General features: G+C 34.9%; 1 protein-coding gene and 1 long non-coding RNA gene across 3 annotated transcripts in view; one reads left to right on the forward strand and one right to left on the reverse strand.

The window, feature by feature from the left end:
• The window catches only part of LOC143245176 (uncharacterized), a 51,106-nt gene that overhangs the window by 28,465 nt on the left and 8,892 nt on the right, over positions 1-13,749 (reverse strand). The gene's annotated exons all lie outside the window — the stretch shown is intronic.
• The window catches only part of LOC143245174 (apolipoprotein D-like), a 31,988-nt gene that overhangs the window by 12,622 nt on the left and 5,617 nt on the right, over positions 1-13,749 (forward strand). The window contains exon 4 of one of the 2 annotated variants that reach the window (XM_076491209.1): positions 4,536-6,089. The exons of the other annotated variant lie outside the window; for it this stretch is intronic. Coding sequence (XP_076347324.1) covers positions 4,536-4,762 — 227 coding nt within the window. The 3' untranslated portion in view covers positions 4,763-6,089. Of the gene's footprint in view, positions 1-4,535; positions 6,090-13,749 lie in introns of those variants that run through there. 2 annotated transcript variants of the gene reach the window in all.

The raw sequence follows: 13,749 nt of genomic DNA on the forward strand, positions 1-13,749 counted from the left end.
GTCTGGCTACTTATGTAGGATTTTTTTTATATTGTTTTCTCTATTCGACCTACCTTGTTTCTAGGTCTGGCTACTTATGTAGGGATTTTTATATTGTTTTCTGTATTCGACCTACCTTGTTTCTAGGTCTGGCTACTTATGTGTACATTTTTATATTGTTTTCTGTATTCGACCTACCTTGTTTCTAGGTCTGGCTACTTATGTGTACATTTTTATATTGTTTTCTGTATTCGACCTACCTTGTTTCTAGGTCTGGCTACTTATGTATGTATTTTTATATTGTTTTCTGTATTCGACCTACCTTGTTTCTAGGTCTGGCTACTTATGTATGGATTTTTATATTGTTTTCTGTATTCGACCTACCTTGTTTCTAGGTCTGGCTACTTATGTGTACATTTTTATATTGTTTTCTGTATTCGACCTACCTTGTTTCTAGGTCTGGCTACTTATGTATGGATTTTTATATTGTTTTCTGTATTCGACCTACCTTGTTTCTAGGTCTGGCTACTTATGTGTACATTTTTATATTGTTTTCTGTATTCGACCTACCTTGTTTCTAGGTCTGGCTACTTATGTGTACATTTTTATATTGTTTTCTGTATTCGACCTACCTTGTTTCTAGGTCTGGCTACTTATGTGTACATTTTTATATTGTTTTCTGTATTCGACCTACCTTGTTTCTAGGTCTGGCTACTTATGTAGGGATTTTTATATTGTTTTCTGTATTCGACCTACCTTGTTTCTAGGTCTGGCTACTTATGTAGGGATTTTTATATTGTTTTCTGTATTCGACCTACCTTGTTTCTAGGTCTGGCTACTTATGTGTACATTTTTATATTGTTTTCTGTATTCGACCTACCTTGTTTCTAGGTCTGGCTACTTATGTAGGGATTTTTATATTGTTTTCTGTATTCGACCTACCTTGTTTCTAGGTCTGGCTACTTATGTATGGATTTTTATATTGTTTTCTGTATTCAACCTACCTTGTTTCTAGGTTTGGATACTTATGTCGGGATTTTTATATTGTTTTCTGTATTCGACCTACTTTGTTTCTGTACTATTTTCCACTATCATTCCAACATCATACTTAATTGTTTCCATACATTTTTATTACTTGTTTAGTCTCTTTTCTCAAACAATTTCTCTTAAGGAGGTTGATATGTGAAAGTTTGTTTTATATTCATAAATTCATCATTGTTAATATGATACGTCAGTTTCTTAATTTCACATGCAGAATGACCCCGGATATTAATATCATATCGTACAACAGAAAATTAATCATTACTGGTTAGGCCCGGCATGGCCAGATAGTTAAGGCACCCAACTTGTAATCTGTGGATAGCGGGTTTGAATCCCTGTCACACCAAAAATGCTTGAACTTTCAGCCGTGGTGGTGTTGTAATGTTACAGTCAATCCCACTATTCGTTGGTAAAAGAGTAGCCCAAGAGTTGGCGGTGGGTGGTGATGACTAGTTACCTTCCCTTTAGTCTTATACTGGTAAATTAGGGACGGCTAGCGCAGATAGCCCTCGTATAGCTTTGCGCAAAATTCAAACCAAACCAATCATCATTGGTCATAATCTTGACTTGTTGGAACTTAGTATTGAGAATCCTACAGTAAAGGAAGAACATGTAAATAACGTATAGCTTTGTCATTTTTATATTCATGTTTCCGTTCTTTTGGTACTGCCATCTACACAGCATTTTATGTTTACAAAATATTTTCAGTGCTTGTCTTGTGACTTTTTTATCCCCAAATGATAATTAATGTACTTTATGAATGTGTGTAATATAATACAATATTATGTGTATTTTTTTCTCCTTTACTTCATACATAATGTAGAAGACTCCAGCTAGTACATAGGTAAGTCTACGGATTTACAAAGCTAAAATCAGCGGTTCGATTCCCCTCCGTGGGCTTAGCAGATCGCCCGATGTGGCTTTACTATTATAAAACACACACACATAATGTAGGAGTTGGCTGGTGGTATATGTTTCGTCCTTACTACTTAAGTTATTTCAAGGAACACCAAATTTCTGCAAGAGTAGTAATTTAAAGAGATAATAATAACATCGTTTACACTAGAGCTACGATTTTTTAAACGTTGTAACAGCTTGTACCCAAGTGCTCTTAAAATGCTTTTCTGTCGCACTAAAATCATTGCGAAAACTCCACACATTTTTAGGTTAAAGAGCAAAAAGATAAACGAACACTTGGCTGTTTAGCCAGTTCTTCCTTTGGGAGTTTCACAAGATGTGAAACACACAATGATGGCAATTAGTCCTTGATAAGGTTATAACTTAACACAGAGTAATAGGTTGAATGGGTAACCATTTTATCTCGGCCCATCCCGTCTCACTAACTTACTACGGTGCTTAGAAACAACTTCTTGTTGTAAATAAACTAAATTTATTAAATACTATACTTGTATTATATAAAATGGGGGCGCTTCTCTGATATCAGAAGTGAGCGTAAGGAGTTGTTTTCACAGTGGTTGGATTGGAATGTTGCAAGAAGTGGAACTTTCTTTTTGAATTTACTTTGACGTTTCAATCAAACCTTTAACTTATGATCTCTCGTCCTCAAAAAGGTGAATATTTTAGCCCGACATCTAAAGTAATGGTAATAAATCGGACCTGTAGATTTAGGCTTAAGCTATTTATACCTTGTTACAGATTATAAAGTTTACAGGGTCTAATCTACCTTCCTTCCTTCCAGTGGAAGGCATATATACAAGTTGTTTTTTTTAACACAGTTCGTACTTGTAAATTGGGTAAGCTTATGTTTTTTAAACCCACTATCGAAATAGTTTTTCGGTTTCCTTTTCTTTTTAAAGAAATATCATTGTCCAAAACTAAATAACGATTTAGTTTATTTTTAGCTTCAGTGGACCACTAGCTGCTCCAACTTGAAACTGCTGAAAAAAATTATAATTCTAGTTCAAAATGGACCCTTTATCTTGCAAACGTAAAAGAACTAGATGTTCAAAATGCGCATGCGCTTGTTGTGTTTGTTAACGCGGTAGTGGATCGTCAACTGCTACTAAACTTAGCCGGACACGTGAAGGAAGCACTAAAACGAGTATTGACGAGTTCTTATGATGCAAGGAATGGTTAGAAAACAAACGAAGAAAAACTATGACTGTCAAGTTACAACAAGAATATTGTGAATATGAAAATTATAATGTGGATTTTACTGACGTCTTGACGTTAACTGAAATCGTGATGATGTTAAAAGGAGTAAATACATCACGAAATAACGCAAAACTACGTGTGAAACCAAAAATGTTTTTCGGAACGGATGTTTCTTTGAGGAAAAATTTACTGCATCGAAAGTCACTTTAGCTTTATCAATAAGGCAAGTCCTATAATTATCTACAGCATTTCAGTACCAAATTAAAGATGTTATATCATCTTACCAAACGATGAATATCAATTACTGTTTAATATAGGAGAACAAATTGTAAGACAGCAGAGAAACCAAAGAAATCACATTAAGTAACAAGTGATTGAAAAATATAATTGGAATACAATAAGAACTTTCATAACATTCTATCCAGTAAGGTGCGTTATTAGCTCTATTGTGTGCTTCATTACAAAACTACAAAAGTTTTTCATTTGTGTAAAATTGATATCAAAATCTATTGGAATGCTTAAATAAACGCACTCCGAATGAGGCTATTTACAACTGCAGTGCTAGTTACATAATATTTATATTATGTAGCTTAGATTCGTTGATACGTCAGTCTTTAAGTAGCCATATCTTCATCTATATTCGATATTTTGCTGTAAAATGTACTCTGAAATCCTTATAATTGGTAATTTCGTTTAGTGTTATTTCCGCAATTGAATTCCAAGAACGATATTTGACGATCGAACCCCCGATACAAAATGTTACTCATTTTGATGGTAAGAGTGCTAGTAAAATATCATTTGCTTCTTATAACACAAAAGCGCCTTTGATACTTTGTATTGGTTTGTTTTTGAGTTAAGCACAAAGCTACTCAATGGGCTATATGTACTCTGCCCACCACGTTGAAATTCCGCAGACATACTGCTGGGCCACTGAGGGGGGCCTTTGTGTTGGAGAATAAATCTCGAGCGCCAGTATTTAAAAAACAGAAAAGAAAAAGTTAAAGTAAAGTAAACCACGTGGTGGCGAAAGTTTGTTTTTCGTTTTTGTTTCTTTCATCTTACCTCCAATGAAACAGAAGAATGTAACTAAAACTGGTTTATTTAAGCGACTCTTCATTATCCTTAAATATGCGACTAGTAATAGTTGTTTTTGTTTAGCAGGCAAGCTGGATTGTGTTCATCTCAAAAATCAAATCCTCAATTTTAGAATTAATCTAAGCCAACCGGTAAAACAAGTACGAGTCTGTATGTTTTTCAAACAGCATAGTTATTGTAAAACGTTTATTTACTTTTTACGACATCGTGATCTAAGCACTGACTTTATAATAAGTAATAAGTAACGTAATAAGTAAAAACAAACTTAAGAATATTAAATATATACATGTGTGTTTTCATTGCAGACATCATGAGGCCTAATTTAGACTATTGGGTGCTAGCAACTGATTACAAAAATGTCGCCATCACGTGGACTTGCCGGGATTTCCTTTTAGGTCATCTTCACGGTCTCGAGATTTTAAGTCGTGAACCTAGCCTCGACTTCAACACTTTTAACACCATCAAACAGTTTCTACATGATTTTAATCTTGAACCAGGGAGACTGGTGTTTGTTAATCAAAAAAGATTGTGAACATACAGAGGAGAAGCCAGCTCTTACTTTATCACTGACGTCGCTCACGAAGTTCATTGATCGTTTGTTTACTAGCTAGAAAAGGATTCAGTGTTGTTGTTGTTACTAACATACATATCTGGTTTCAAACAAAATTGATGAAACAAAGCTAAAATATCATGAACTTATTTCATTATTCTGTAAAACAGTTCCAACCTGCTGTTTTAACTAAGTTATTAATACACCTTTTAAACATTCCTGGACTTTCGTACCTTATTTTCATTATTACTAATTTAACCAATGTGTGTGTGAGTGAAAAGTTTATTTTATACAAAGGAACGGTTCAGTTATACTTGTTAAAGTAAAGAAGTTACACAGGAATTTACTTTAAAATGTTTTCGTATTTAATTTTCCCGCCATTCCCAACTGGATCTGGCGTGGCCTGGAGATGGCGATCGACTTGCAATCTTAGTGTCGCGGGTTCGAATCCCCCTCACCGAATAATTTCGCTCTCTTTTTCAGCTGGAAGGGTATTATAATGTGAAGGTAAATTACGCTATTCACTGATAAAAGAGTACTCCAAGAGTTGGCGGTGGGTGGTGTTGCCTAACTTCTTTTCCTCCAGTCTATCACTGCTAAAGTAGAGACAGCTAGGCTCTCGTGTAGTTTGGCGCGAAATTCAAAATAAACCAAACTTTCCCAGTGTCTCAACGGTAAGTCTGCAAGCTTTCAACGCTAAAAATCAGGTTTTGATACCCGTGGTGGGCTGAACACAAAAGCTCATTGAGTAGCTTTGTCCCTTAAAATAGCTAAAGCAATTTATTTTCCACAAATTCAAGTCTGCCATATGGTGTGGCAAAAAAAAGTCAGGTTAATATTAGAGTATCAAATTTATCACATAACGGTTTATACATATTACGAATCTTTGCCTCAGTAGACTTCTGTTAGTTTTTTAAAACTTATTTTTCTGTGTCGAAATAAAGAATTTGAGTCTTAACAAACGTCTTAAGGTTTTGTTAGAAATGTAATGCGTTAGCAGCCTAAGACGTTTCATAACCACTACTTACTATTGAGCATTTTTAAGCTAGTTCTTATAAACTAACTAATCACGGTAGGCTGTCATGATGGCATTATAACTCTGACTGTAAAAAATATACCGTTTAAACAATATATTTATTTATTTTTTAACCACCTTGTGCTTTAAAATGTATTATTTTGTGAAGCTCTAATCCTGAATAAATTCTGAAGGGTAAAAGGTCTAGATCATTATGCCAATGCTGTATAGAAAACCTGTCCTATATTATCAAATTGAAGGTACCCAAACGTACAGTACAACATTAATGGGGCACAAGCGTTTCACGAATACAAATCTGTTTATTATTTTGTTTTGAAAGTTCCCGATTTTAAACACTAATTTTACACACACTGAGATTTGAGTATAGTTGGGGTTTAAAACCTCTTCTGTTTTATTTCTCAAAAGATAACTGTTTTTTACCTATAAATGTGAGAATGACATAACTTGGTAGGTTTGGAACATTGTATTTCACTCTACGAGGACTGCACACTCCATTTTAATATTTTGTAAAGTAATGGCAGATTAAAATAATTTCTTAACAAAACATTTTTTACATTTCATATTTGTTTATTAAAGTAATAATAATCATTGAATATGGCTAGCTCTGTAAAATAAGATACTTACGAAACTGATCTTATAATCGTATATTTAATGGATATAAAACTCTCAACATACTCTCAACTATACAACCCTGTAAACGGTTTATCATTCATAATGCCTCTGTATTTCCAAATTATCACCAATGTTTTAATATAAAGATAGAAAATGAAAGTTAGCCTTTATTTCTTCAACTTGCTACAAGAGTTTCTTTGTTTAAATATTAAAAAAAAAGTTTCTTACAGCTAACAAATGTAATATCGGTATATTTACAATACATAACAAGCTTAAAACTCCTAGTCAGTTAGTAATTCAACCTTTGTTTTTCATGATAACTCAAATACATTTGATAGACTAGTTGTTAATTTTTAGCACATGGACCTCTTGTGACCGGTAACTCTGAGGGCTTATAACGTTAAAATCGGGTTTCAGTGCCTGCGGTGGACATATCACAGATGGTCTATTGTGTTTGTGTTTAATAAGAGAGAAACAGGAAGCTCGTAATATTGTCATCTATCTGATCACAAGAATTGTTTATAAATTTGAAATGAGATGTCTTAGCAAAAAAAAATTACTAATCTCCTCCGGTGGGATAGGGGTACGTTTTCAAACTTACAATGTAAAGGTTCGGGGTTCGATTCCTCATGGAAAACACAGCAGATAACGCAATGTGGCTTTGCTCTAAACCAAATAAACATAAATCAATAAAAATAATGTTGTTATTATTATTTTACTAACACTTCTGTAATTGCATTATTTTGCTAATCCTTGTATAGTCATATTATATTGGTAACCTTTTTACAGTTTTATTATTTTATTGAGATTTGTATAGTTGTATTATCTTGCTAACCCTTGTATAGTTGTATTATATGCTAACCCTTGTACAATTGTATTATTTGAAAGAAACAAATGTGCTGCTATTTGAATTATTTCCTTCAAATAAATTTTGATGTAAAAAAATCAAGATTTACACCAGAAACTGTCTATTAAACCTTAAGCCTGACAATTGTTTAGAGGCCTCAAAGTTATTCTTAATGATATGTTTATTTTTTCAAAATGTTTTGTCACTGATCTTTTTCTTTAGGGTGGGGGAGATCAAAATGTAAGTTTTCTGAATTTACTTTCATCTGAAGTTTCTGTACTTTATTTACACGATCTTATCCGTTACAAATAACTGCCATTCTCTTTCTCTGAATAAACTATAAATATTTCTTTATTTTAACTTAAATATTTAATAGCTTCAATAATTCTCTTAGTTATATCTAATTTTCTTTTAAACGACTTGATATTAATTAATTAATAATTATTTTTTAATACCACACCAACATGAAAAAACCAAACATCACAGTTTTGTAAACACTACACTAACATGACAAAAATGGCAAACCAAACATTACAATAGAATAAAATTATAACAGAATAAGGATTTAATACAACACACACAAATAAGGAGAAATATTTTAATCTTTAAATCGTGAAAATTCAGTAATTATCTACATCACTGTCATCATTACTGCTGTCTGAAATGTCGCTGTCTTCAAATAGAATGCCATCTTCTGTGCCGACTAACGCATTACTGATGCCGCATTAAAAAAAAAAAACAAAAACCTACTGTTTCAGTTTTCACTGAATTCCAAGATTTTACAACCCACCACTCGCACATCTGAGCAATTGTTGGCCTTTTCAAACGATCTGTTGGTGTTGGGTCATGGAAGCGCTAATGGATTTTGTAATCATTTACGGTAATCTTGTTTATTAATTTATTATTTAATACTAAGTAATTTATACATTTTATTCTGGGTCGTATAGAGGAACTTGAGTTGTCTAGTAACGAAACGCTACCTTTAGGCTTAGGTTTAGGCCTACGAGTAACTTAAAATTCGGCGTGGAAGATGCAGAGTAAATTTTTAAAACTTATTTTGGGGGAAAAAATAGTGTTTTCAATAGCAGGAAATACGGTAGTTCAGTCTAATGTGTTTTAATTTTTTATTATTCGTTGTTTTTGTGCAAGTTTTACAGTGAAAAAGTCAAACCTAAGTGAATCAAAAGTTTTGTTTCATTATTGAAATATGCTGCCTTTCTTTATTATATTACTTACTACTCTAAATCTTACAAACTACAAAACAGCACTACTTTTTAAAGTTTCTTGTATGAGATGAGGTCAAGCTTTGCTCCATGATGACACTTCCGTGTCGTGACTAGCTAGTTGCTTTCCACTCAAGAGTCAGTTGTTCAAAATTAGAACAGCTCTATCTAACTCCTCGAGGGTCTCTTACCTCTCCTTTTAGCCAGTGTATCCCACAAGATGCTGTACATGTTAAAACATCAAACTAACACACGAGTGTATAATTAATGTTTTTTTTTTTTCTTACCAGTCTCGCAAGGAGAAAGAGGCGTTTGAGATAAGAATTAATAATTTACCTGAAGTGTTGTGTGAGTTGCACGTGACCGTTACGACAGTGTCACGGGAAGATGCGATACATGTAGCATATCTTCTAAAACACAAAATTCAATCAGAACATATGATAAAGAAATTGTAAAACCTACTGTTTGTTATTAGTGACGTCTCATAGTTTTACCCTCATTTCAGGCACGTGCAAATAATTTCGCCTGGAGCTACAAGAAATGTAATTCCATATCGACTATTACGGACTTTTCGAGGAAGTCTTCTTCGACCATAAAACCAATGAAAAGACAGATTTTATTAGGTGTTCTATGTTATGATTAGTCTAAAATATATTTACTTTACCATTCGTTTGTTTTAATTGCATGTCCTTTTTTCATGCACTGGATTTTTTAGTTTTGACACAGCATAAAGAACCAGTGAAACCAGTGCTTGATTTTTTGATACAATAATTATCTCCTAACAACTGGGGGCAACACTGTTTTTTTTTTAAAGGAATAAATCAGCGTTCGAAGACTCAGTTGTTTTCCAAGAACTTTTATAATTAATGTGTTTGTTTTTACTTAAGGCTTCAAATGCATTTTTTTCTTTTCGCTATTGTTGTTGTACGGTTTATAGTATATAAAATAAGCATAATACATGTATTTAGCTAATTTTTCTCAAAACTCGCATAATCATTCTGAGATAAGTAACAACACTTGTTAACATTATTGTGGATAAGAAATAACATACTATTTTTGTGCAAAAATTATCTTCGTAAATAACCTTGTTTAGTCTCTTGTTTTAGTAAATTTCTTATACAATTCGAAGAACAAACAACTCGATTACGTTATCTATAGCTGATAAAGTCAAATTCCCAATCAGACACTTGTTGACCGTTTAGTAAAGACTCCGTATCTTCTTGCGACAATTGATAATTACTTTCATGTCCAAGAGATTGAACAGATAACGTGTCATGTGACAGATTAAATCTTAAAAGTACAATACACTCGGTCATATAATAGTTGGTTCGCAAGACTTTCAAAGTGGCATGTAGTGGATACTCATCTATCAGTAATGCAGTGGCGTAGCTAGGGGGGGCAAGGAGGTACATCTGTCCCCGGGCGTAGCATCGGGGGTTGGGGCGCGAAATTGATGTTACATAATCAGGAATGAATTTCAGAATGAAATGTTTTCCCCTCTTAATCAATTAATGCCCAGTGACCCATATATGGGAGTTGCAACATCATGCAACGTAATCATCGTTGTTATGTAACATTGCGTAAACGTTGTGAAATGTAACATTATATGCTGTAAATCAGTAATCAGAACGCACATTACACAGATACTTCACGGAACAAAGCCGGTAAATTGTCTGTTACTTGATCCAGTTTTTGGAATGCTACCATGACCTCAGCGACCTGTCCTTCGGGAGTAACCGAACGGCTGTAACAGATAATTGAAATGGGAGTTAAAATGACTTTATCAGACCCCCGCAAGTCTGGTAAAGCTGGAAACGAAGCCAAGGAAATCTGACTGAAGTATCAAAGCGAAGCCAAGAAAATCTAACACTGGACTAGAATAGCAGATACGTGTCCGGACTTTTCGTACCTTTTCGGTATTAATCTTAAAACTGAAACGGGTGAGCGCGCAACGGCTGATTTGGAATCTGACTTACCAAGAGACCAACAAGGTCGCGTCCGAGGTGGTGGATGAGTGGCGCTCGTTTGGAATAATTTTTATCAGAAATTCGTGGATAGGTGCATCTCAGGTGCGTAGCTATTTTTGTGACAAGAATGATTTAGATGAGAGCAAAATTGCTCAAGCTAGGCCTTTAGATTTTATGATAAGATTTTTGGATACACCGTTATGTGCCCAAGGTGAAAATTATTGCTATTAAGTCTATAATTCATTTATTAGTTGCAATGTTCATGTATCGGTCATATCATTTTAAAAATATTCATAACGACCTCGCTGTTAACGATAAATGTAATAGGGATTTGGTTTCAAATAGACTTAATCTATTTTCCCATCGAAAGATGCAGTCAGTAACTGTTCTTCTCTGGAAACTGAAAATGGTTTAAATAGTTGGAAAAAAAACAGAAAAAAATTACTGCACATGAGAATTCCTAAAGCCATCGGGATTCTTTCACAACATGGAAGGAAATGGAAAGGAGGCTGATAAAAAAAATAAGGTTTAATAGATACACAGCTTCCAAATCAAACTGCTAAAGTGAAGGAACAATGGTGACAAGTACTTAAGAGGGAGTTATGCTGCATAAAATATTTAGCCCAACAAAATTTGGCTCTAAGAGGCCACAGAGAAAGTACCACTGAAACTGAAAAAGGGAAGAGTCACGGAAACGCTGGAAATTGTATAGAACTTCTGAAGCTAGTTAAAGAGTTCGATCCAGTCATGAAGGGCCACCTTTTGTATGTGCAGCAAAATCCAGGATCAACTACGTACCTTTCACCAGAAATACAGAATGAGTTCATCCAGCTTTTATCATCTACAGTTAGAGAAAAACTTGTGTGTGACATCCAGAGAGCCAAATACTGTGGAATAATGTTTGAATCAACTCCTGATGCTACTCACCAAGAACAAATGTCGGAGACCATTAGATATGTAGGTATAAACTTCGAGGAAAAAACTGTACTTGTGAAGGAGTCTTTCGTAGGATTCATTCAAGCCCATAAAAAAGATGCAGCAAGTATTGCAGACATAATATTACAACAACTGGAGAAGGATAAATTACCTTTCGAAGACTATCAATCACAGTGTTACGACAATGCATCTGTAATGTCTGGCCACAAATCAGGAGTGCAACAAAGACTTGCTGCACTCAACTCAAAGGCTATATTTGTTAACTGTGATAACCACAGACTTAATTTAGTTGTGGTTTATGCTGTTAGTCATGAAGTAGCAGGCGTGACATTTTTCAGTACTGTGCAAGCTATCTACGTTTATTTTTCGCGGTCAACTCTTTGATGGTAGAGACTGAAAACTGCTCTTGGTGTATCAGTGAAGTCAGAATCAGAAACTCGTTGGAGTGTCAAAGTAAAAACTGTTAAACTGATACATGATCAACTATAACAATTGGTAGAACTACTGGAAAATATTGCGGATTATCAGGAGGATAATTCAGATACAAGAAGTGATGCAGTTCAGTTGTTACATCAGATTCTAACATTTGAGTTTTGGTACTTCTTCAGTTCTGGAATACTGTACTTGCCAAGATTGACCGGGTTCAGAAAAGGCTTGAGGACCACACCATGAATTTCAATAATGCTGCTCAAGATATTCAGGCTTTACAAGGGTATTTCCTTGTATGATGCCATATGCAAGAATTCTCTTAAAGAAGCAAAGGAACTGTGCAGTTGTTGTGATGTCCAAATTGAGAGATGGCAAAGGAAGAAGAAAAAATGTCCGGAGAAACAGCAGAGGATGTAGGACTCACAGCAGAAAATGAAATGCCACAACTGATGAAAAGTATGATTGACAAAATACACACAGAAATGGGAGACAGATTCATCAGCTTGAAGAAACTGGACTCTAGTTTTGGCTTTCTTTTAGACATAAAGGAACTGATGTTCACAACTAATGAGAATAGCTTGAAACAGAGATGCATTTTTATGGGAAGCTCTTATGATACAGACTTGGATGGTTTGGAGATATTAAGTGAAATAATGGACTGCCGAATGCTACTCAAGACAAGGGCTGATGTTAAGCTTTCGACACCAGAGGACCTGCTTCGCTTCATTGTGCAGTATGGGGATGATGTATTTCCAAATCTGAGAGTTGGTCTGCAGATCTTACTGACTGTTGCAACATCTATTGCCAGTTGTGAAAGGTCTTTTAGTAAGTTAAAACTTATCCTGTCTTACCTGAGATCATCCATGGGACAGGAAAGATTGTCAGCCTTGGCTTTGGTGAGTGTGGAGCGAGAAGTTACCGACAGCATACATTTAGAGGAACTAATCGATAAATTTGCAGCAGCAAAGGCAAGAAGAATTTCTCTTTGACGTTACATAATTACATCCAAAGCATTATATCAAACTATTTCTCTTACTTTATGTTAACTTTTCGGGTTACTATATCCAAAGTAATGTTTTAAGTGTTCGCAATGTTATATTTGACTATTATTTTAGTATAAAATAATTCTGTATTAATTTTTTATATGCATTCTTGTTTCTGGCGGCCCGGCATGGCCAAGCGTGTTAAGGCGTGCGACTCGTAATCTGAGGGATGGTGCCTAATTCCAAGTAATCAATTAATAATATTTTCATTTCATCAGTTACCAACGGTTAGTAACCACGGTTTTCTTATAAGAAAGTTCTGGTATCGATTGGTATTCTTTTTGAACACTGATAACACACAACTTTGAAGAGCTGGCCACAGAAACTGTCTTTAATAATGACATTACTGCAGAGGCGTAGCTACGGTTTTCAGCGCCCGGGGACAAAGTCAGTTTTCGCGCCCCCTCGTGACAAAATGTAAGCCATAAGGGGATCCGTCATGCTTTCCCGAAAATTTACGAGTTTTAGAACATGAAAACCTGCATTTCGTGGCGTATTTTTAGGGTATGAAGGAGATGAAACAAGTGAAATAATTGAGACAACAATGGTATTTTGAAGATATAATTGAATAACAGAAGACAGAATCAGAAACAAGAATTTGTTTTTTGTTTTTGAATTTCGCACAAAGCTACTCGAGGGCTATCTGTGCTAGCCGTCCCTAATTTAGCAGTGTAAGACTACAGGGAAGGCAGCTAGTCATCACCACCCACCGCCAACTCTTTTACCAACGAAAAGTGGGATTGACCGTAACATTATAACGCCTCCACGGCTGAAAGGGCGAGCATGTTTGGTGCAATCGGCTATCTGTGCTCTGCCCACCACGAGTATTGAAAACCAGTTTCTAGCGGTGCGAGTCTATAGACATACCACTGTATT

Source organism: Tachypleus tridentatus, chromosome 2, assembly GCF_004210375.1.
Source record: "Tachypleus tridentatus isolate NWPU-2018 chromosome 2, ASM421037v1, whole genome shotgun sequence".
Lineage (NCBI taxonomy): Eukaryota > Metazoa > Arthropoda > Merostomata > Xiphosura > Limulidae > Tachypleus > Tachypleus tridentatus.